This window comes from Amblyraja radiata, chromosome 14 (genome assembly GCF_010909765.2).
Source record: "Amblyraja radiata isolate CabotCenter1 chromosome 14, sAmbRad1.1.pri, whole genome shotgun sequence".
NCBI classification, from domain to species: Eukaryota; Metazoa; Chordata; class Chondrichthyes; order Rajiformes; family Rajidae; genus Amblyraja; species Amblyraja radiata.
The window spans coordinates 3,094,669-3,118,996 of NC_045969.1; the positions used below are offsets into that span (position 1 = coordinate 3,094,669).

Consider the following 24,328-nt stretch of genomic DNA (forward strand, 5'->3'; position numbering starts at 1 on the left):
AGAGGAACCCGGCAAGCCGACCAGCAACACAAGAGGTGATCTTGCTTACTAGAAACGTCCAGCTTCATTGGTCTTGTTCTTGAACCGGGAGACTTCTTCACTTTGCAATGATACATGCCGGCATCGGTGGACCTTAGCCGCGTGATGTTGATGGAAGCGTCGCCGTTCTTGGGGTCCACCGAGCTAAAATGCACGCGGCCTTTCATATCCTCCACACTGGTCTCGTAGACCCTGTCTCCAGAATAGTCGATGATCTGGTTCAACAAAGGGGGGCAGGATCAAGTCAAGATTAAGTGGCCAATTTTAACCGATTCAAGATATGATTTCAAGAGAGAGTTGGATAGAGCTCTTAGGGCTAACGGAATCAAGGGATGTGGGGAGAAAGCAGGAGGGGGGGGGGAGGGGGGTGTACTGATTCTGGATGAACAGCCATGATGAATAAGTTTATTGGCCAATTATTCACATACAAGGAATTTGCCTTGGTGCTCTGACATCCAGTGACAGTTAAAACATTAAACATTAATTATAAAACATTATTGATTAAACATGTAAATTAAATAATATACCAGAGCAATTGAGCAAATGATCACATTGTCTCAAAGGGCCGAACGGCAACAGGCCCTTCGGCCCACCGAGTCCGCACCGACCAGCGATCCCCGCACATCAACACTACCCTACACCCACTAGGGATGATCTACACATACACAAGCCAATTAACCTACAAACCTGCACGTCTTTGAAGTGCGGGAGGAAACCGGAGATCTCGGGGAAAACCAACGCGGGTCACGGGGAGAACGTGCAAACTCCGTACAGACAGCATGGAGATCGATAGTCGGGATTGAACCCGGGTCTCCGGCGCTCTGAGGCAGTGACTCTACCTCTGCGCCACCGTGCCATCCTACATTGGGAATTGCCATCCGTTATGTGACCATGCTAGCCGCTAGGGTTAGCAGAGTGGCTACGAGTCAGAGGGTTTTGCAGCATGGACACAGGCCCATTCGCAAAAATGTGAATTTGCAAGTCGAATAAGTAGCAAGGAAAGCCAATGCAAGGCTAGCGTTTTATTTCGAGAGGACTAGACTACAAAAACAGGGATGTGAAGCTGAGGCTCTATAAGGCGCTGGTCGGGCCGTGTTTGGAGTGTTGCGAGCAGTTTTGGGCCCAATGTATGAGGTGGGGATGTGCTGGCTTTGGAGAGGGTCCAGAGGAGGTTTACGAATATGCAGAGTGAAATGAGAGCACATTGTGTATTATTTCCACCTAAGCTTTGTCCCACCCCCTTCTCTCGACCCAAAACATCACCCATTGCTTCTGACTCTTCGTCTGAAGAAAGGTCTCGACCCGAAACATCACCCATTCCTTTTCCCCACGCTGCGCTCCCTCAATAGCAAGAGAGTCCTTCCTCAAATTTGGAGACCAAAACTGCACACAATGCTCCAGGTGTGGTCTCACTAGGGCCCTGTACAACTGCAGAAGGACCTCTTTGCTCCTATACCCAACTCTCAGTCTGAAGAGGGTCTCGACCCGAAACGTCACCCATTCCTTCTGACTCTCAGTCTGAAGAAAGGTTTGGACCCGAAACGTCACCCATTCCTTTTCTCCAGAGATGCTGTCTGACCCAGCTGAGTTACTCCAACATTTTGTGCCTATCTGCGGTGTAATCTAAATCTTGCAGTTCCTTCCTACCCATCTGTCTTTTGCCGATTTCTCCTCCCCTTCTCCTAATGAAGAGTTCATTCCCGAAAAACTGCCTGATCTGCTAAGTTCCTCCAACACTCTGTGCTTTCTTCAATTAGTTCACTACTGAAAGGAGGAGAATTAGACCATTCGGCCCATCAAGTCAACTCCGCCATTCAATCACGGCTGATCTATCTTTCCCTCTCAACCCCATTCTCTTGCCTTCTCGCAATAATCCCTGACACCCGTACTAATCAAGGATCTATCTATGTGTAGGAGTCCGGAGAAGGGTCTCGACCCAAAACGTCGCCCATTACTTCTCTCCAGAGATGCTGCCTGACCCGCTGAGTTACTCCAGCATATTACATCTATACAAGAATCTATTTATCTCTGCCTTAAATATATCCACTGACTTTGCTTCCATGGCCTTTTGTGGCAATGAATTCCACAGATTCACCACCCTCTCACTGAAGTTCATCACCTAGGGCAGGTTAAGCAGCATCATTTATACGTACATAGACAAAAATGCTGGAGAAACTCAGCGGGTGAGGCAGCATCTATGGAGCGAAGGAATAGGTGTTGAGACCCTTCTTCAGACTGATGTTGGGGAGCGGGGGTGTTGGGCGGGAAGAAGAAAGGAAGAGGCGGAGACAGTGGGCTGTGGGGGAGCTGGGAAGGGGAGGGGAAGGAGGGAGAAAGCAGGAACTACCTGAAAGTGGAGAAGTCAATGTTCATACCGCTGGGGTGTAAACTGCCCAAGCAAAATATGAGGTGCTGCTCCTCCAATTCACGGTGAGACTCACTCTGGCCATGGAGGAGGCCCAGGACAGAAAGGTCGGATTGGGAATGGGAGGGGGAGTTGAAGCGCTGAGCCACCGGGAGATCAGGTTGGCTATTGCGAACCGAGCGGAGGATTTATACGTACAATGATTTGGGAAGCAGTTGGATCTGGTGGAGTCCTTGACCACTCGATGTCCAGCGGGCCGATATCCCTGCCGTCCAGTGTGAACTGGCAGCGCAACATCACACTGTCGCCCACAGCTTTCTCCTCTGGATCTGGACTGGGGAGGATCTCCAAGCTCTTTGTCCATCCTGTATGAACACACCAAGAAAAGTGGTATTCAGATATACATCCGGTTTAGTTTAGAGATAAACAGCTTGGTAACAGGCCCTTCGGCCCACTGAGTCCGCACCAGCCAGCGATCCCCGCACACTGACACCATCCCACAACACACCAGGGAAGGGGTCGGAGAGATAATAGACAATAGACAATAGGTGCAGGAGTAGGCCATTCGGCCCTTCAAGCCAGCACCGCCATTCAATCATGGCTGATCATCCCCAATCAGTACCCCGTTCCTGCCTTCTCCCCATATCCCCTGACTCCGCTACCTTTTTAGAGCCCTATCTAGCTCTCTCTTGAAAACATCCAGAGAACCGGCCTCCACCGCCCTCCGAGGCAGAGAATTCCAGACTCACCACTCTCTGAGAGAAAAAGTGTTTCCTCATCTCCGTTCTAAATGGCTTACTCCTTATTTTTAAACTGTGGCCCCTGGTTCTGGACTCCCCCAACATCGGAAACATGTTTCCTGCCTCTAGCGTGTCCAAGCCCTTAACAATCTTATATGTTTCAATGAGATATCCTCTCATCCTTCTAAACTCCAGAGTGTACAAGCCCAGCCGCTCCATTCTCTCAGCATATGACAGTCCCGCCATCCCAGGACTGTCATATGAGTGTGTGGCCAGGATGGTGTGGATCTTTGATGATGTTGGCAGCCGTCGCTGCATCAAAAAGGCTGGCAGCATCATCAAGGACCCACACCATCCTGGCCACACTCCTCTCTCCGCTGCATATCGGGAAGAAGGTACAGGAGCCTGAAATCTGCAACATCCAGGTTCAAGAACAGCTTCTTCCCCACAGCCATCAGGCTATTAAACACAACATCAAACAAACTCTGAACTATAACAGTCTATTAATACTATTGCACTTTATCTGTTTATTTATTGTGTATATATATGGTCTATGGTCTATAGACACACTGAACTTTTATCTCCTGTTCTGTATTATGTTTACATATTCTGTTGTGCTGCAGCAAGCAAGAATGTAATTGTCCTATCTGGGACATAATGACAATAAAACACTCTCGACTTGACTTTTGACTTTTCTGCTTTGGGGCCGTGACGCACGTCTGTGAGTGGATGGCGGGCCACATCTATCACGTGTACACATGGATCCCGCCCCGGATGGCAGGCATCAAATCACGTGTTTACATAGATCCCGCCCCTTCGAGGACGCCACCCGGAGCACTGGCCCCTAGTTACGGGCGCTCACCAACATGGCGCGCCTACGGACAGTTGCCTTGGCTCTGTCCTGAAGGCAGTGGCTCAAATACTCGCACGCGCTCGTCCCCGGCCTATTGACAACCCCGATCCCGACAGTGAAGCCCAGACACAGAAGGTGCGCGCCCGTTCCGGCGGCTTTGCGCTGGATGCCGTACGGCCAGATCACCTTCCAAGTACCGGAGGTAGAAATAAAAATGCGGGAGAAACTCACTCCAGCATTTTTTTCTACCTTCGATTTTTCCAGCATCTGCAGTTCTTTCCTAAACATTCCAGGTACCGGAGATGACGGAAGTCTGCGGGTCGGATGATTGAAGAAGAAAAAAATGTCTGCGGGCCGGATGATGTCAGGTTATGGGCCGGATTCGGCCCGGGGGCCGCAGGTTGCTGACTGTAGTGCAGCGGTAGATTTGCTGCCTTACAGCGCTTGCAGCGCCAGAGACCCGGATTCGCTCCTGACTACGGGTGCTGTCTGTACGGAGTTTGTACCGTTCTCCCCGTGACCTGCGTGGGTTTTCTCCGGGTGCTCTGGTTTCCTCCCACACTCCAAAGACGTGTGGGTTCGTAGGTTAATTGGCTTGTGTAAAATTGTAAATTGTCCCTGGTGTGTGTAGGATGGCGTGAGTGTACGGAGTGGTGGCTGGTCGGTGTGGTCTCGGTGGGCCGAAGGGTCTGTATCTCTAAAGTCTAAAGGAGGACTTCAAATGTCTATGTACAGGCAGAGCCAGGGAATCTGTGAAACAGCCAATATTGTATTAACTGTTCAAGAAGGAACTGCAGATGCTGGAAGATCGAAGGTACACAAAAATGCTGGAGAAACTCAGCGGGTGCAGCAGCATCTATGGAGCGAAGGAAATAGGCAACGTTTCGGGCCGAAACCCTTCTTCAGGGTCTGAAGAACTCAGGATCCCCTGAGTTTCTCCAGCATTTTTGTGTACCTTGTATTAACTGATTGCAGTTGTGCCTCATGCAAAATTATAAAAGGACTGGACAAGCTAGATGCAGGAAAAATGTTCCCAATGTTGGGCAAGTCCAGAACCAGGGGCCACAGTCTTAGAATAAAGGGGAGGTAATTTAAGACTGAGGTGAGAAAAAACGTTTTCACCCAGAGAGTTGTGATTTTGTGGAATTCCCTGCCACAGAGGGCAGTGGAGGCCGAGTCACTGGATGGATTTAACAGAGAGTTAGATAGAGCTCTAGGGGCTAGTGGAGTCAAGGGATACGGGGAGAAGGCAGGCATGGGTTATTGATTGGGGATGATCAGCCATGTTCACAATGAATGGCGGTGCTGGCTCGAAGGGCCGAATGGCTTCCTCCTGCACCTATTGTCTATGTAGAAGCCAATGCACAACTTGGAACGCAACCAACATAATCAAAGACTATTTACTCCCTGATCATCTCCTCTCCCCTGAAGATAAAAAAGCAGGTACCACCAGATAGATTGTAGACTTTAGACTTTAGAGATACAGTGCAGAAACTGGCCCGTCGGCCAACCAAGTCCATGCCAACCAGCGATCGCCCCGTACACGAGCACTATCCCACACACACTAGGGACAATATTACAGCCAATTAACCTGCAACATCTTTTGTGTGTGGGAGGAAAACCGGAACACCCGTAGAAAACCCACGGAGGTCACGGGGAGAACGTACAAACTCCGTACAGACAGCAGCCCTAGTGAGGATCGAACCCGGGTCTCTGGCGCTGTGAGGCAGCAACTCTATCGCTGCGCACTGTGTCACCCATCTGATTTAGGAACAGCTTGTTCCCCACTGTTGGCACCTCATAAACTAAAGGTGTAGACCCGATCTTCCAACCTACCTTGCTGTGGCCCTTGAAACTTTTTGTTACCTACACTTTCTTTGTAGCTGTAACGTTACAACACTGTAACTGTAGATTCTAAACGTTGGTATTTTTCTCTTTGCGCTTCCCTTTGTACTTTTGAATAAGGGGTAAGCCATTTAGAACGGAGACGAGGAAACACTTTTTCTCACAGAGAGTTGTGAGTCTGTGGAATTCTCTGCCTCACAGGGCGGTGGAGGCCGGTTCTCTGGATACTTTCAAGAGAGAGTTTAGATAGGGCTCTTAAAAGGTAGCGGAGTCAGGTGATATGGGGAGAAGGCAGGAACGGGGTACTGATTGGGGATGATCAGCCATGATCACAGTGAATGGCGGTGCTGGCTCGAAGGGCCGAATGGCCTACTCCTACACCCTATTGTGTATGTTTAAGTACATTGTTGTGATTAACGTGTATGTTTATGCTGGGAGCACGATGGCGTGTGTGAATGTACGCTTGCTTGCACACGCATTTACTCTGTGATGCCATTGGCCACAGATGGCTTCATAGGGTGGCACAGTGGCAGAGTTGCTGCCTTGCAGCGCCATGGATTAGGGGATTAAAGGCTCGGTGGCCAAGTTTGCAGATGACGCGAAGATAGGTGGAGGGCCAGGCAGTGCAGAGGAATCAAGGACTCTGCAGAAGGACTTGGACAGGTGAGGAGTGAGGGCAGGGAAGTGGCAGATGAAATTCAGTGTAGCAAAGTGCGGAGTCATGCACTTGGATACTAAGAATAAAGGTGTCGATTATTTCCTGAATGGGGAGAGAATCCAGAATCCAGAAATCGGAGGTGCAAAGGGAGTGCTGGTGCAGGATTCCCAAAAGGTGAATTTGCTAGTCAAATTGGTAGTAAGGAAGGCAAACGCAATGCTAGCATTTATATCAAGAAGGCTTGTATACAAAAACAGGGGTGTAATGCTGAGGCTCTATAAGGCGCTGGTCGGGCCGCATTTGGAATATTGTGAGCAATTTTGGGCCCCATATCTGAGGAAGGATGTGCTGGCTCTGGAGAGGGTCCAGAGGAGGTTTACAAGAATGATCCCAGGAATGAGCGGGTTAACATATGATGAGCGTTTGACAGCACTGGGCCTGTACTCGCTGGAGTTTAGAAGGTTGAGCGGGGACCTCATTGAAACGTACAGAATAGTGAAAGGCCTGGATAGAGTGGATGTGAAGAGGATGTTTTTCCACTGGTGGGAGAGTCTAGGACCAGTGGTCACAGCCTCAGAATTAAAGGGCGCTCTTTTAGAAAGGAGATGAGGAGGAACTTCTTTAGTCAGAGGGTAGTTAATCTGTGGAACTCATTGCCACAGAGGGCTGTGGAGGCCAAGTCAGTGGATATTTTTAAGGCAGAGACAGATTCTTGATTAGAACGGGTGTCAAGGGTTATGGGGAGAAGGCAGGAAAATGTAATTAGGAGGCAGAGATCAGCCATGGCGGATTAGACAATAGACAATAGGTGCAGAAGTAGGCCATTCGGCCCTTCGAGCCAGCACCAATCATTACCCCGTTCCTGCCTTCTCCCCATATCCCCTGACTCCACTATCTTTAAGAGCCCTATCTAGCTCTCTCTTGAAAGCATCCAGAGAACTGTCCCCCACTGCCCTCTTGGATTGGACTCGATGGGCCGAATGGCCTAATTCTACACCTATGTTGGACTTGTGAAGTTTCAGTGCGGGGGGGGGGGGGGGGCTTCTGTTGCATGCTAGCCAGTCAGCGGAAAGATAGGAAGATAAGACACAGAAAGCTGGAGTAACTCAGCGGGTCTATGATCTATGAGCTTTGGCTACAAGTGCTGCAATTTGATAAGGAAGGAAGCAAGGTGATAATGGGCTGGTCGGGGAGATAGGCAGAGCAGTTGGAAGCAGAGGGGGGAGGGGATCTGGTGTGTGCAATCCTAGGATAGCTCGTGGTTGGTTGGAAGTAGGAGCTGGAGGGGTGTAAGGGAGAGGGGGGGAGAGTGGGAGAGGGGGATGGAGAGGGGGAGGGGGGAGAGAACGAAAGAATGAGAGAGAGAAAAGAGGAAGAGAAACTGACATAGAAACACACACTCAGAACATGCAAGAAACTCAGCTGGTTTGTGGCAGCTTCTGGGTGGGAGTAATGGAATCAGTGGGGAGGGGTGGGGGAGATAAGAGATAAAGAGAGAGAGAGAGAGAACGAATGAATGAGAGAGAAAAAGCAGTCAGATAGATAAACTGGCATAGAAACACACACACACACATACACTCTCACATACACTCTCTCACACACACACACGCTCATACATACACTCTCACATACACTCTCTCACACACACACGCTCACACACACGCACGCTCACATACACGCTCACAATCAGCATTTAATACACATGCCGCATAAAGTTATCTATCATGTTTTGCTGGTAATTCTGTCGCAACATTCTTCTGCAAGCTGATAACATGACTGGCCTCGTGTTGCGTACAAGCATCTGGAAGGCCATGACTCAGTTGGTGTGTCCGAGTCTGATATCATGGGATCATCACAAGAACACTCAAGGCCTATATTTACCCAACACCGGGTACATGGTGGCTTCCGGTGAAGCAATCCACGCCCCTCTGCGGGTTCTCCAGAAACTGCTCATTAACTTCCTACTTGATTAAGAAAGAACTGCAGATTCCTTCGCTCCATACATGCTGCCTCACCCACTGAGTTTCTCCGGCATTTTTGTCAACCTCCTACTCCATGTCTCTTCTAGACAGTCATATGATTCTGATCTCACTTCTTTCACAAGGGTCTCACCACAAAATGCTGGAGTAACTCAGCGGGTCAGGCAGCATCTGTGGAGAACGTGGATAGGTGACGTTTCACACAGAGTGCTGGAGTAACTCAGCGGGTCAGGCAGCATCTATGGAGCTAAGGAAATAGGCAACGTTTCGGGCTGAAACCCTTCCGGGTTTCGGCCCGAAACGTTGCCTATTTCCTTCAGGGTTTCGGCCCGAAACGTTGCCTATTTCCTTAGCTCCATAGATGCTGCTGCACCATAACTCAGCGGATCAGGCAGCATCTGTGGAGAACATGGATAGGTGACTTTTCACACAAAGTGCTGGAGTAACTCAGCGGGTCAGGCAGCATCTGTGGAGAACATGGATAGGTGACGTTTCACACAGAGTGCTGGAGTAACTCAGCGGGTCAGGCAGCATCTGTGGAGAACATGGATAGGTGACGTTTCACACAGAGTGCTGGAGTAACTCAGCGGGTCAGGCAGCATCTGTGGAGAACATGGATAGGTGACGTTTCACACAGAGTGCTGGAGTAACTCAGCGGGTCAGGCAGCATCTGTGGAGAACATGGATAGGTGATGTTTCACACAAAGTGCTGGAGTAACTCAGCGGGTCAGGCAGCATCTGTGGAGAACATGGATAGGTGGTCCATGGATAGGACTGCCCATCTGCTGAGCCTTCACCGATATCACGTGCGTTCCCTCCGATTGGCTTCTGTAAATTGCCCCAGTGTAGGGCACTGGTTATCGATGTTCGGCTTGGCCTGGGTGGCCAAAGTGCCTGTTTCCACACAGTATCGGTTGCCGACTGGCCCGCTGCAGACCGCAGGAGTACGTGCTGAGGGACGCACTGAAGCTCGGCGCAACCAACGCCAACGCCAAGGCTCGGTGGGGGAGGACCAAGTCTAGGGTCCTTCTGCTGTTGGACATGGAGGGGGGGGGGGAGCAGGGTGTGGTGGAGACCCCCCCTCCAAAATAAGGGAAGGGATTCCACGCCAGTGGGCCACATGATTGCCAAGGGTGGGGGGTTAATTTGTGTAAGCAGTATTGAATGTATGTATAGCCTTAAAGAATGTCGGATGGGGTTTTGTAAGGATCATGTATTATGTATGAGTATAGGAGCAGGGAGGTTCTACTGCAGTTGTACAGGGTCTTGGTGAGACCACACCTGGAGTATTGCGTACAGTTTTGGTCTCCAAATCTGAGGAAGGACATTATTGCCATAGAGGGAGTGCAGAGAAGGTTCACCAGACTGATTCCTGGGATGTCAGGACTGTCTTATGAAGAAAGACTGGATAGACTTGGTTTATACTCTCTAGAATTTAGGAGATTGAGAGGGGATCTTATAGAAACTTACAAAATTCTTAAGGGGTTGGACAGGCTAGATGCAGGAAGATTGCTCCCGATGTTGGGGAATTCCAGGACAAGGGGTCACAGCTTAAGGATAAGGGGGAAATCCTTTAAAACCGAGATGAGAAGAACTTTTTACACACAGAGAGTGGTGAATCTCTGGAACTCCCTGCCACAGAGGGTAGTCGAGGCCAGTTCATTGGCTATATTTAAGAGGGAGTTAGATGTGGCCCTTGTGGTTAAGGGGATCAGAGGGTATGGAGAGAAGGCAGGTACAGGATACTGAGTTGGATGATCAGCCATGATCATATTGAATGGCGGTGCAGGCTCGAAGGGCCGAATGGCCTCTACTCCTGCACCTAATTTCTATGTTTCTATATCTATTTATTTCTCGAACAAAGTATATTTTGAAATTTTTTATTAAAAGTGTACAGTTTAGTTTGGTCTGGTTTACTAAACTAATTTAGCGTAGACACGGCATGGAAACAGGCCCGTCAGCCTCCCGGGTCCACGCCGAATAGCGATCACCCGTACACCAGTTCTATCCCACACAGAAGCAAATTACCCAACCGAACTGCACATCTGTGGAGTGCTGGAGGAAACCGGAACAGCTGGGGAAAACCTCAAGCAGGTCACGGGGAGAACGTACAAACTCCGTGGTCAGGATCAAGTCATGTGTCTGGCGCTGTGCGGCAGTAACTCTAACGCTATGTCACCCCGAAATGAACCGCAATGATGTGTTGTATTTTGAGACGTTACAGTGAACCAGGGCAACACATACACAGTGCTAGATGCAGGAAGATTGTTCCCGATGTTGGGGAAGTCCAGAACTAGGGGTCACAGTTTAAGGATAAGGGGGAAATCTTTTAGGACCGAGATGAGAAAAACATTTTTCACACAGAGAGTGGTGAATCTGTGGAATTCTCTGCCACAGAAGGTAGTTGAGGCCACAGTTCATTGGCTATATTTAAGAGGGAGTTAGATGTGGCCCTTGTGGTTAAAGGGATCAGGGGGTATGGAGCGAAGGCAGGTACAGGATACTGAGTTGGATGATCAGCCATGATCATATTGAATGGCGGTGCTGGCTCGAAGGGCCGAATGGCCTCTACTCCTGCACCTATTTTCTATGTTTCTATGCAAATGGCAGCTTAGAGTTTAGTTTAGAGATACAGCGCAGAAACAGGCCCTTTCGGCCCATCGGGTCCGCGCCGGCCAGCGATCCCCGCACACTAACACTATCCTACACACACTAGCGACAATTTATTACATTTACCAAGCCAATTAACTTACATAGAAACATAGAAATTAGGTGCAGGAGTAGGCCATTCGGCCCTTCGAGCCTGCACCGCCATTCAATATGATCATGGCTGATCATCCAACTCAGTATCCCGTACCTGCCTTCTCTCCATACCCTCTGATCCCCTTAGCCACAAGGGCCACATCTAACTCCCTCTTAAATATAGCCAATGAACTGGCCTCGACTACCCTCTGTGGCAGAGAGTTCCAGAGATTCACCACTCTCTGTGTGAAAAAAGTTCTTCTCATCTCGGTTTTAAAGGATTTCCCCCTTATCCTTAAGCTGTGACCCCTTGTCCTGGACTTCCCCAACATCGGGAGCAATCTTCCTGCATCTAGCCTGTCCAACCCCTTAAGAATTTTGTAAGTTTCTATAAGATCCCCTCTCAATCTCCTAAATTCTAGAGAGTATAAACCAAGTCTATCCAGTCTTTCTTCATAAGACAGTCCTGACATCCCAGGAATCAGTCTGGTGAACCTTCTCTGCACTCCCTCTAGGGCAATAATGTCCTTCCTCAGATTTGGAGACCAAAACTGTACGCAATACTCCAGGTGTGGTCTCACCAAGACCCTGTACAACTGCAGTAGAACCTCCCTGCTCCTATACTCAAATCCTTTTGCTATGAAAGCTAACATACCATTCACTTTCTTCACTGCCTGCTGCACCTACATGCCTACTTTCAATGACTGGTGTACCACGACACCCAGGTCTCGCTGCATCTCCCCTTTTCCTAGTCGGCCACCATTTAGATAATAGTCTGCTTTCCTGTTTTTGCCACCAAAATGGATAACCTCACATTTATCCACATTATACTGCATCTGCCAAACATTTGCCCACTCACCCAGCCTATCCAAGTCACCTTGCAGTCTCCTAGCATCCTCCTCACAGCTAACACTGCCCCCCAGCTTAGTGTCATCCGCAAACTTGGAGATATTGTCTTCAATTCCCTCATCCAGGCCATTAATATATATTGTAAATAGCTGGGGTCCCAGCACTGAGCCTTGCGGTACCCCACTAGTCACTGCCTGCCATTGTGAAAAGGACCCGTTTACTCCTAATCTTTGCTTCCTGTTTGCCAGCCAGTTCTCTATCCACATCAATACTGAACCCCCAATGCCGTGTGCTTTAAGTTTGTATACTAATCACTTATGTGGGACCTTGTCGAAAGCCTTCTGGAAGTCCAGATACACCACATCCACTGGTTCTCCCCTATCCACGCTACTAGTTACATCCTCGAAAAATTCTATAAGATTCGTCAGACATGATTTACCTTTTGTAAATCCATGCTGACTTTGTCCAATGATTTCACCACTTTCCAAATGTGCTGCTATCCCATCTTTAATAACTGACTCTAGTAGTTTCCCCACTACTGATGTTAGACTAACTGGTCTGTAATTCCCCGTTTTCTCTCTCCCTCCCTTCTTAAAAAGTGGGGTTACGTTTGCTACCCGCCAATCCTCAGGAACCTACTCCAGAATCTAAAGAGTTTTGAAAGATTATTACTAATGCATCCACTATTTCTGGAGCTACTTCCTTAAGTACTCTGGGATGCAGCCTATCTGGCCCTGGGGATTTATCGGCCTTTAATCCATTTAATTTACCCAACACCACTTCCCGGCTAACCTGGATTTCACTCAATTCCTCCAACTCCTTTGACCCGCGGTCCCCTGCTATTTCCGGCAGATTATTTATGTCTTCCTTAGTGAAGACGGAACCAAAGTAGTTATTCAATTGGTCCGCCATATCCTTGTTCCCCATGATCAACTCACCTGTTTCTGACTGCAAGGGACCTACATTTGTTTTAACTAATCTCTTTCTTTTCACATATCTATAAAAACTTTTGCAGTCAGTTTTTATGTTCCCTGCCAGTTTTCTTTCATAATCTATTTTTCCTTTCCTAATTAAGCCCTTTGTCCTCCTCTGCTGGTCTCTGAATTTCTCCCAGTCCTCCGGTATGCTGCTTTTTCTGGCTAATTTGTACGCATCATCCTTCGCTTTGATACTATCCCTGATTTCCCTTGTTATCCACGGATGTACTACCTTCCCTGATTTATTCTTTTGCCAAACTGGGATGAACAATTTTTGTAGTTCATCCATGCAGTCTTTAAATGTCTTCCATTGCATATCCACCGTCAACCCTTTTAGAATTAATTGCCAGTCAATCTTGGCCAATTCACGTCTCATACCCTCAAAGTTACCTTTCTTTAAGTTCAGAACCATTGTTTCTGAATTAACAATGTCACTCTCCATCCTAATGAAGAACTCAACCATATTATGGTCACTCTTGCCCAAGGGGGCACGTACAACAAGACTGCTAACTAACCCTTCCTCATTACTCAATACCCAGTCTAAAATAGCCTGCTCTCTCGTTGGTTCCTCTACATGTTGATTTAGATAACTATCCCGCATACATTCCAAGAAATCCTCTTCCTCAGCACCCCTGCCAATTTGATTCACCCAATCTATATGTAGATTGAAGTCACCCATTATAACGGTTTTGCCTTTGTCGCACGCATTTCTAATTTCCTGTTTGATACCATCTCCAACTTCACTACTACTGTTAGGTGGCCTGTACACAACACCCACCAGCGTTTTCTGCCCCTTAGTGTTTCGCAGCTCTACCCATACCGATTCCACATCCTCCAAACTAATGTCCTTCCTTTCCATTGTGTTAATCTCCTCTCTAATCAGCAACGCTACCCCACCTCCTTTTCCTTTCTCTCTATCCCTCCTGAATATTGAATATCCCTGGATGTTCAGCTCCCAGCCTTGGTCACCCTGGAGCCATATCTCCGTGATCCCAACTATATCATAGTCATTAATAGCTATCTGCACATTCAACTCATCCACCTTATTACGAATGCTCCTTGCATTGAGACACAAAGCCTTCAGGAGTGTGGGAGGAAACCGACGATCTCGGAGAAAACCCACGCAGGTCACGGGGAGAACGTACAAACTCCGTACAGACAGCACCCGTAGTCGGGATGGAACCCGGGTCTCCGGCGCTGCATTCGCTGTAAGGCAGCAACTCTACCGCTGCGCAACCGTGCCGAGGTGGGTGTCATAGAACAGAGAGACCTTGGCTGCAAGTGCATAGTTTGCTGAAAGTGGCGACATACTTTGACGGGGTGAAGAAGAGTTCGGTTTCAGTTTAGTTTATGGTCACGTGTAGCGGAGTCAGGGGATATGGGGAGAAGGCAGGAACGGGGAACTGATTGGGGATGATCAGCCATGATCACATTGAATGGCGGTGCTGGCTCGAGGGTCCGAATGGCCTACTCCTGCACCTATTGTCTATTGTCCCGAACCGTCACCTATTCTCCAGCGATGAATGCCTTCATTGAACAGCTCAGAGTTCAAGAGCTCGGAGGAAATGTTGCGACTGTACAAATTATTTATCCTCCAGTCTACGCTGATGTCCAGTGAATCCCCCCACGCCCCCCCCCCTCTCCTTCACTCCCTCGCACCTTCCCCACCGCCTGCTGTTTAACCCCCCTCTCCGTGGCATTTGAACACCTAGTCTCCATTCCCAATGATGGGACAATAAAATGCTGGAGTAACCCCAGCATCTTGTGTCCAGGCGGGCCAGCTGAGGAGTTTTGCCCAAAGTCCGGTTCTCCATCCAACCCCATCCGCATGAACCGATGATCGGCCGTGAGAAGGAGGGGTGGTGGTGGTGTCGGCGGTAAGCGAAGGTTCGAAGGTCGGACAGCTGGCCGGGCTGCCGACTGACGGGGCCACGGGCGAGGCGCTGGCGCTGCTGCTGCTGCTGCTGCACTCCATGGGCTGCACTACGTCGGGACGGGTGAGGCGGGGCCGGACGACCCGACAGTCCCCTCGACCCGAGTAGTAGCGGTCAAATACGGGACAAGGGCGGTCCCGTACGGGACAAACCAACTTAGCCGAATATACGGGATGTCCCGGCTAATACGGGACAGTTGGCAACACTACTCACAGGGCTGAGAATTCCAGACCACACCACACAGTATAGAGACACACAAAGTGCTGGAGCAACTCGGCGGGTCAGGCAGCATCTCCTGCGGTTGCAGGGGAAAGTACCTGGGGAGGGGGTGGTTTGGGTGGAAAGGGACGAGTTGACCAGGGGGCTTCGGAGGGAGCGGTCTCTGCGGAAAGCAGAAAGTGGTGGAGATGGGAGGATGTGGCCAGTGGTGGGATCCATTTGGCGGTGGTGAAAATGTTGGAGGATTATATGCTGTTATATGTTGCACAACATGTCTGAGGAGGGGTCTCCACCCAAAACGTCACCCATTCCTTTTCTCCAGAGATGCTGCCTGACCCGCTGAGTTACACCAGCATTTTGTGTCTCTAGATGATCGAACATTGCCCATATTCCGAAAGGGAGGAACTGCAGATGCTGGTTTACACCGAAGGTAGACACAAAATTAGGATTCACTAGAATTTAGAAGATTGAGGGGGGATCTTATAGAAACTTGCAAAATTCTTAAGGGGTTGGACAGGCTAGATGCAGGAAGATTGTTCCCGATGTTGGGGAAGTCCAGAACTAGGGGACACAGTTTAAGGATAAGGGGGGGGAAGTCCTTTAGGACCGAGATGAGAAAAACATTTTTCGCACAGAGAGTGGTGAATCTGTGGAATTCTCTGCCACAGAAGGTAGTTGAGGCCAGTTCATTGGCTATATTTAAGAGGGAGTTAGATGTGGCCCTTGTGGCTAAAGGGATCAGGGGGTATGGAGAGAAGGCAGGTACAGGATACTGAGTTGGACGATCAGCCATGATCATATTGAATGGCGGTGCAGGCTCGAAGGGCCGAATGGCCTCTACTCCTGCACCTATTTTCTATGTTTCTATAAAATGCTGGAGTAACTCAGCGGGACTGGCGGCATCTCTGGAGAGAAGGGATGGGTGACGTCTCGGGTCGAGTAACAATCAGCTGATCGAAACGCATTTCGAAAAGGCTTCCCTGGTGATCACATCCCACGCCGAAACTTTATCAACCAGGCTGAAACTTTAACTGTCAATGAGTGGTGAGAATGGAACAATAAGTGGTATCGGTGTTCACCATACAGGAAGCAAAACCCTGAGGCAAACACAGCACAGAGTCCACAGGTAACATGACACACCGCCCTGGTCAATTATTTACAACCACCCAAGCCGAGTGCCAGTTGTTTACGCAGGAACTGCAGATGCTGGAAAATCGAAGGTAGATAAAAATGCTGGAGAAACTCAGCTGGTGAGGCAGCATCTATGGAGCGAAGGAATAGGTGATGTTTCGGGTTGAGACCCTTCTTCAGACTGATGTGGAGGTTGGGAGGGGGGGGGGGGGAGAAAGGCGGAGACGGTGGGCTGTGGGAGAGCTGGGAAGGGGAGGGGAAAGAGGGAGAAAGCAGGGACTACCTGAAATTGGAGAAGTCAATGTTCATACCGCTGGGGTGTAAATTGCCCAAGCGAAATATGAGGTGCTGCTCCTCCAATTTGCGGTGGGCCTCACTAGTGCCAGAGTCAGGAGCTCTAAACCTGAATAACTCTGGTCTGAAGAAGCGTCACCCATTCCTTCTCTCCAGAGATGCTGCCTGTCCCGCTGAGTTACTCCAGCATTTTGTGTCACAGTCTCCCACAGTCTCTCTCCAAACCCGAGGATTCTTTACGAGGATGTTTCCAGGGCTAGAGGGTGTGAGCTATAGGGAGACGTTGGGTCTCTATTCCTTGGTGGGCAGGAGGATGAGGGGTGATCTTATAGAGGTGTATGAAAATCCTGAGAGGAATAGATCGGGTAGACGCACAGAGTCTCTTGGCCATAGTAGGGGAATCAAGGACCAGAGGACATAGGTTCAAGGTGAAGGGGAAAAGATTTAATGGGAATGTGAGGGGAATCTTTTTCCCACAAAAGGGTGGTGGATGGAAGGAACGAGCCGCCAGAGGAGGTAGTTGAGGCTGGGACTATCCCAGCGTTCAAAAAACAGTTAGACAGGTACATGGATAGGACAGGTTGGGAGGGATATGGACCAAGCGCAGGCAGGTGGGACTAGTGTAGCTGGGACATGTAGGCCAGTGTGGGGGAGTTGGGCCGAAGGGCCTGTTTCCATGCTGTATCGCTCTATGACCTGCTCCCTCCTACTGACAGCGAACACTGTGGTGCAGCGGGTAGAGCCGCTGCCTCACAGCGCCTGAGACCCCGGTTCGATCCTGACCTCGGGTGCTGTCTGTGTGTGGAGGTTGTGTCCTTGGTGCCCATCCCATCTCCCTGTACTTTAGTTTAGAGATACAGCACGGAAACAGGCCCTTCGGCCCACCGTGTCCGCGCTGACCAGCGATCCCCGTACACTAACATTATCCTACACACACTAGGGACAATTTACAATTTTTACCGAAGCCACATAACCGACAAGCCCGTACGTCTTCGGAGTGTGGAACGATACCGGAGCACCCGGAGAAAATCCACGCGGTCACGGGGAGAATGTACAGACTCCGTACAAACAGCACCTGTAGTCGGGATCGAACCCGGGTCTCTGGCGTTGCGAGGCAGCAACTCTACCGCTGCGCCACCGTGCCGCCGTATACGTCCAATTCACCTCTACCCCATTTCAGACGTTGGACTTTGTCAATGGAACTCGAGCGCTAACTGCTGTAGTCAGGGGTTACGGGAAGATGGCAGGAGAGAGAATGAGGTTGGGAGGGAAAGATAGATCGGCCAAGATTGAATGGCGGTGTTGACTTGATGGGCCGAATGGCCTAATTCTGCTCCGATCACTTATGATCTCATGAACACTTCTGGGCATCACGGTGGCGCAGAGGAAGTCACTGCCCAGGTTCGATCCCAACCACGGGTGCTGTCTGTACGGAGTTTGTACGTTCTCCCCGTGACCCGCGTGGGTTTTCTCCGAGATCTTCGGTTTCCTCCCGCACTCCAAAGACGCGCAGGTTTGTAGGTTAATTGGCTTGGGTTTGTATACTTGGTATAAGTGTAAATTGGCCCTCGTGTGTGTAGGATAGTGTTAGTGTGCGGGGATCGCTGGTCGGTGCGGACTCGGTGGGCTGTATCTCTAAACTAAACTAAACTAAACTAAACACTGTGAACTATATTCTGCAAATAGACACCAAAAGCTGGAGTAACTCAGCCGGACAGGCAGCATCTCTGGAGGGATGGAATAGGTAACGTTTCGGGTTGAGACCCTTCCACAGACTCACAGAGAGTTGCGAGTCTGTGGAATTCTCTGCCTCAGAGGGCGGTAGAGGCCAGTTCTCTGGATGCTTTCAAGAGAGAGCTAGATAGGGCTCTTAAAGATAGCGGAGACAGGGGATATGGGGAGAAGGCAGGAACGGGGTACTGATTGGGGATGATCAGCCATGATCACCTTGAATGGCGGTGCTGGCTCAAAGGGCTGAGTGGCCTACTCCTGCACCTATTGTTGAACAGAGGGATCTAGGAATAACTGTGCACAGTTCCCTGAAGGTGGAATCTCATGTAGATAGGGTGGTAAAGAAAGCTTTTGGTGTGCTGGCCTTTATAATCAGAGCATTGAGTATAGAAGTTGGGATGTAATGTTAAAATTGTACAAGGCATTGGTGAGGCCAATTCTGGAGTATGGTGTACAATTTTGGTCGCCTAATTATAGGAAGGATGTCAACAAATAGAGAGAGTACAGAGGAGATTTACTAGAATGTTGCCTGGGTTTCAGCAACTAAGTTACAGAGAAAGGTTGAACAAGTTAGGGCTTTATTCTTTGGAGCGCAGAAGGTTAAGGGGGGACTTGATAGAGGTCTTTAAAATGATGAGAGGGATAGACAGAGTTGACGTGGATAAGCTTTTCCCATTGAGAGTAGGGAAGATTCAAACAAGAGGACATGACTTGAGAATTAAGGGACAGAAGTTTAGGGGGGAACTTCTTTACTCAGAGAGTGGTAGCTGTGTGGAATGAGCTTCCAGTGGAAGTGGTGGAGGCAGGTTCGATTTTATCATTTAAAAATAAATTGGATAGTTATATGGACGGGAAAGGAATGAAAGGTTTTGGTCTGAGTGCAGGTAGATGGGACTAGGGGAGAATAAGTGTTCGGCACGGACTAGAAGGGCCGAGATGGGCTGTTTCCGTGCTGTAATTGTTATATGGTTATATTGTCTATTCAGACATTTTGCACTCTGTAAGGAAAATATGTAGGGGGTGAGTTTTATCAGTGGGCTGGCACCGACTCGATGGGCCAAAATGGCTCCTGCGTCGCAAGCGAGTGAGACAGCGTGAAATCCTTTGGAAAGTTGAGTGTTAATATTCATCATCTGTAATCGGAGAAAGCAGGAATCTGATATCAACAGAAGAGGGGTGGAAGTTCTGCAGGTCCGTGTGGGAAACACTACCGTGACTGGGAACTAAAATAAAAGCATCCAGGCTGTGGAAACACTGGTCCTAATCAAGCATGAAGAACACACAGAGGAGGGATGGGGAGGAGTGTGGGCCAGCTGACAAGGGCCACACACTTTTGTTAATCATTCATAAACTCCAGCATCGAACAGCCTGGAGAACACAAGGCCCTGCGTTTGTGTTCGGTTTAGTTTTTTAAGTTTGGAAATACAGCGCGGAAACAGGCCCTTCGGCCCATCGAGTCCGTGCCGACCAGCGATCCCCCCGCACACATAGAAAATAGGTGCAGGAGTTGGCCATTCGGCCCTTCGAGCCTGCACCGCCATTCGATATGATCATGGCTGATCATCCAACTCAGTATCCCATCCCTGCCTTCTCTCCATACCCCCTGATCCCTTTAGCCACAAGGGCCACATCAAAACTCCCTCTTAAATATAGCCAATGAACTGTGGCCTCAACTACCTTCTGTGGCAGAGAATTCCACAGATTCACCACTCTCTGTGTAAAAAATGATTTTCTCATCTCGGTCCTAAAAGATTTCCCTCTTATCCTTAAACTGTGACCCCTAGTTCTGGACTTCCCCAACATCGGGAATAATCTTCCTGCATCTAACCTGTCCAATCCCTTAAGAATTTTGTAAGTTTCTATAAGATCCCCCCTCAATCTTCTGAATTCTAGCGAGTACAAGCCGAGTCTATCCAGTCTTTCTTCATATGAAGGATAGTCCGGGGGGGGGGGAGAGAGAGACCGCTTCCCGGAGCTCCCGCAACGCGACTTCTCCAGCCCGTGTCGCGGGGTTTGGAACGACCCGGAGCGGGGAAGTACATCACCCGGCACGGCTTCGTGGCCGTGGGACATTACAGCGCCCGCCGGGGGCTCCAACTTCGAGACTTCTAGACCGGGAGCGGGGCCGTAAATCGCCCGGCACGGCTTAAAATGGCCGTGGGACTTATCATCGCCCGCCTGGGGCTTGGACATCGGGAGAGACATGGAGAGCAGGGGAGAGAAAAGACTTTTGCCTTCCATCACAGTGGGTTCACTGTGATGGATGTTTGTGTGAACTTAATTGTGTGTATGTCTGTAGGACATTGTTTTTGTTTGTATGGCTGTGGAAACAAAATTTCGTTTGAGTCTCACTGGGGCTCAAATGACAATAAATTTGTATTGTATTGTATTGTATTGTATTGAAAGTCCTGCCATCCCAGGAATCAGTCTGGTGAACACACCAACGTTATCTTGCACGCACACGGGCCAATTCATGCTGTATCTCTACAGTAAAAATAAATTTTAAAACCCTCATTTCAATACATTTTGACAATAGACAATAGGTGCAGGAGTAGGCCATTCGGCCCTTCGAGCCAGCACCGCCATTCAATGCGAATGTGGCTGATCATCCCCAATCAGTACCCCTTTTGGTGATGTTTAAATGGCGGTTCAAGATGGTGGTGTAACAAGGGTTGAACGTAACGAGGGGGTAACAGTCCTATAATTTATTTAAGAAGGAACTGCAGATGCATGAAAATCGAAGGTAGACATAAATGCTGGAGAAACTCAGCGGGTGTGGCAACGTTACCTATTTCCTATGGGTTTCGGCCCGAAACATGGCCTATTTCCTTCGCTCCATAGATGCTGCCGCACCCGCTGAGTTTCTCCAGTCCTATAATTTAGAGATACAGCGCGGAAACAGGCCCTTCGGACCACCGAGTCCGCACCGAACCGTGATCCCCGCACATTAACACGACCCTACACACACTAGGGTCAATTTTGCAATCGTTACCGAAGCCAATTAGCCTGCAAACCTGGACGTCTTCGGAGCGTGGGAGGAAACCGGAGCCCCTGGAGAAAACCCCCGCGGTCACGGGGAGAACGTACAAACGCTGTTAGGCGGCAACTCTACCCGCTGCCCCACCGTGCCGCCTCTTGTTGCAAAGGACATTGGCTCAAAGGCTACACATGATTATAGAGCAACGTCATCCCTTCTCCACCCCGCCCCGTCTGGGAGAAGATACAGAAACTTCAAAGCACACACCACCAGACCAGGGACCAACACAGGCCTGGCATAGTCCAGCCCTCTGTACCCATTTTTTTTTAAAAACCAGCATCTGCAGTTCTTCGTTTCAACACAATCAAAGACTTGTCCCATCCCGGTCATTCCTTCTTCTCCCCGCTCCCGTCCGGCAGAAGGTACAGAAGCTTGAAAGCGCGCACCACCAGACTCAGGAACAGCTTCCTCCCCTCTGTTATCAGGCTTCTGAACGGTCCTCAGAGGGCGGTGGAGACGGGTTCTCTGGATACTTTCAAGAGAGAGCTAGATAGGGCTCTTACAGATAGCGGAATCAGGGGATATGGGGAGAAGGCAGGAACGGGGTACTGATTGGGGATGATCAGCCATGATCACATTGAATGGCGGTGCTGGCTCGAAGGGCCGAATGGCCTACTCCTGCACCTATTGTCTATCCCGCCCTCACCCTAGTCGCCGTACTAGTTTCACTGTCTGTATAACTCGTTATCACCTACCCCACAATCAACAATGAACCATTGTGAGCTCCACCTTTGCCCGATCATCTTTTCTTTTTGCATGTATCTCATTTATTTGTTCTACCTGTCCTCTATATCTCTCTGCCTCTCAGTCTGAAGAAGGGTCTCGACCTGAAACATTACCTATTCCTTTTCTCCAGGGACCACTCTCTAGTTAGTGAGAGCATGGTTCAGTTGCCTGAAAATAGTTCCCGTGGACAGACACAAAATGGCCGGAGTAACTCAGCGGGTCAGGCAGCACCTGTGGAGAAAAGGAATGGGTGACCTTTCGGGTCAGAATCCTTCTTCAGGCTGAAAGCTAGGGTAGAGAGTGACCTCCATGGTCGTTGTTTTGGGGGATTTTAGCTCAGCCGAGAGCTTCCAAAAATCCAGACATCACCTTACCTGCCCCACCAGCGGGGAGAGAACACTTAATCATTGTTACACTCCAATCAAGAACGCATAACCGCTCTGTTCCCCAGGCAGCTCTGATCATTGTTTAGTTCACCTTATTCCGACCTACCAGGCAGAAACTAAAATCCTGCTTTGACTGCACTGAAGGGAATTGTTGAGGGAAGCAACCACAAGCCTCGATGAATAAACAGACACTGTGTCATCATATGTGTTCAAGAAGGAACTGCAGATGCTGGAAAATCTAAGGTACACAAAAATGCTGGAGAAACTCAGCGGGTGCAGCAGCATCTATGGAGCGAAGGAAATAGGCAACGTTTCGGGACGAAACGTTGCCTATTTCCTTCGCTCCATAGATGCTGCTGTACCCGGCTGAGTTTCTCCAGCATTTTTGTGTACCTGTGACATCATATGTCAGTTTTTGTGAGGACAGTTGCAATCCCACTAGGACCCGGACCTGGTTCAACAACGACAAGCCTTGGTTTACAGCAGAACTCAGGCAGCTCCGCCAGTCTAAAGATGAGGCCTACAGGAGCGGGGATGCAGACCCTGACAGGCAGGCCAAGTACAAGCTGAGAAGAGGAATCAGAGCTGCCAAGGATAGGTACACCGGTACTCTGAGAAGTTGAGGAGGAAGTCCTCAGCTAATGACACTTCTTCAGTGTGGAAGGGCTTACAAGAAATCACCAGCTACAAGAGGAAAACTCCCCGCTCCTTGGACAATCCTCAGCTGACCGACAACCTGAAGGAGTTCTACTGCAGGTTCGATAGACAGAGACACAACCCCTTCCCCACCCACTCCTCCCCAATCACCACTTCACACCCACTTACAGCCTGACTCCAGTCTGCAAAGACTGGGCCATTGTCCACTACCCACCCCTTCCTTGCTGCCCAACATCAGTCTGGCCAATTCTCCATCACTAACAATAGCAATTGAGGAGGTGGAGAGGCTTTTCAGAAGACAGAGAAGCCTGAAATCTCCAGGACCGGACAATGTTTCCCCCTCTACCCTCAAGCTCTGTGCCGAGCAACTGGCACCGGTCTACACAGACATTTTCAATCGGTCCCCGCAAACCTGCACTGTCCCTGCCTGCTTCAAAGTCTCCACGATTCTCCCTGTACCCAAAAAGCCAAGGATTACTGGTCTTAATGACTACAGGCCTGTCGCACTGACCTCTGTAGTCGTGAAGACCCTTGAAAGACTTGTATCACAAACCCCCTGCAGTTTGCATACCGGGCCAATAGATCAGTGGATGACGCAGCCAACCTAGGCCTGCACTTCATCCTCCAGCACCTAGACCGCCAGGAGACCCGTGCAAGGATTTTGTTTGTGGATTTTAGCTCTGCATTCAACACCATTGTGCATGAGATACTACACTCCTAACTCTCCCAGGTGACTGTGCCTGAACCCAGGGCTGCCAACATTGGGTGAGAGTTGAGAGTGAGAAATTGCGAGGGAGCCTAGCGACCGAGGGGGGGGGGAGGGGTGGGAGGTGGATGTCCCCCCTCCCACGGTAGGGAGCTTTTGCATTTTTCAGCTTGAAATTGTGCAATCTGGTGCATACTGTATGTAGCGAGTCTTTTAACTTACACTTGATTGCAACATTTATGCTTCAAATTGGATTAGGTATGAATAGGGTTAAGCTAAATTACGTTCCTAATTACATTCCACAGCAGAGCCCAGGCTCTGATCAACAGGTGCAGCACATGAATGACCTTAGTATATTTATGTATGGAAATCAGATTATAATTCATGCTGTTATACATATATAGAGAGAAACAATAACATAGAAACAAGGCAGATGAGTCAGATTTCCATCACTGTTCTG

At 49.4% G+C, this 24,328-nt stretch overlaps 1 protein-coding gene across 2 annotated transcripts in view; it reads right to left on the bottom strand.

The window, feature by feature from the left end:
• The window catches only part of cxadr (CXADR Ig-like cell adhesion molecule), a 77,444-nt gene that overhangs the window by 20,420 nt on the left and 32,696 nt on the right, over positions 1 to 24,328 (bottom strand). For both annotated transcript variants that reach the window (XM_033032360.1, XM_033032359.1), the window contains exons 2-3: positions 2,603 to 2,769; positions 50 to 254 (exon numbers count right to left, since the gene is read on the bottom strand). In XM_033032360.1, the coding sequence (XP_032888251.1) occupies positions 50 to 254; positions 2,603 to 2,769 (372 nt within the window). The remainder of the gene's footprint in view (positions 1 to 49; positions 255 to 2,602; positions 2,770 to 24,328) is intronic.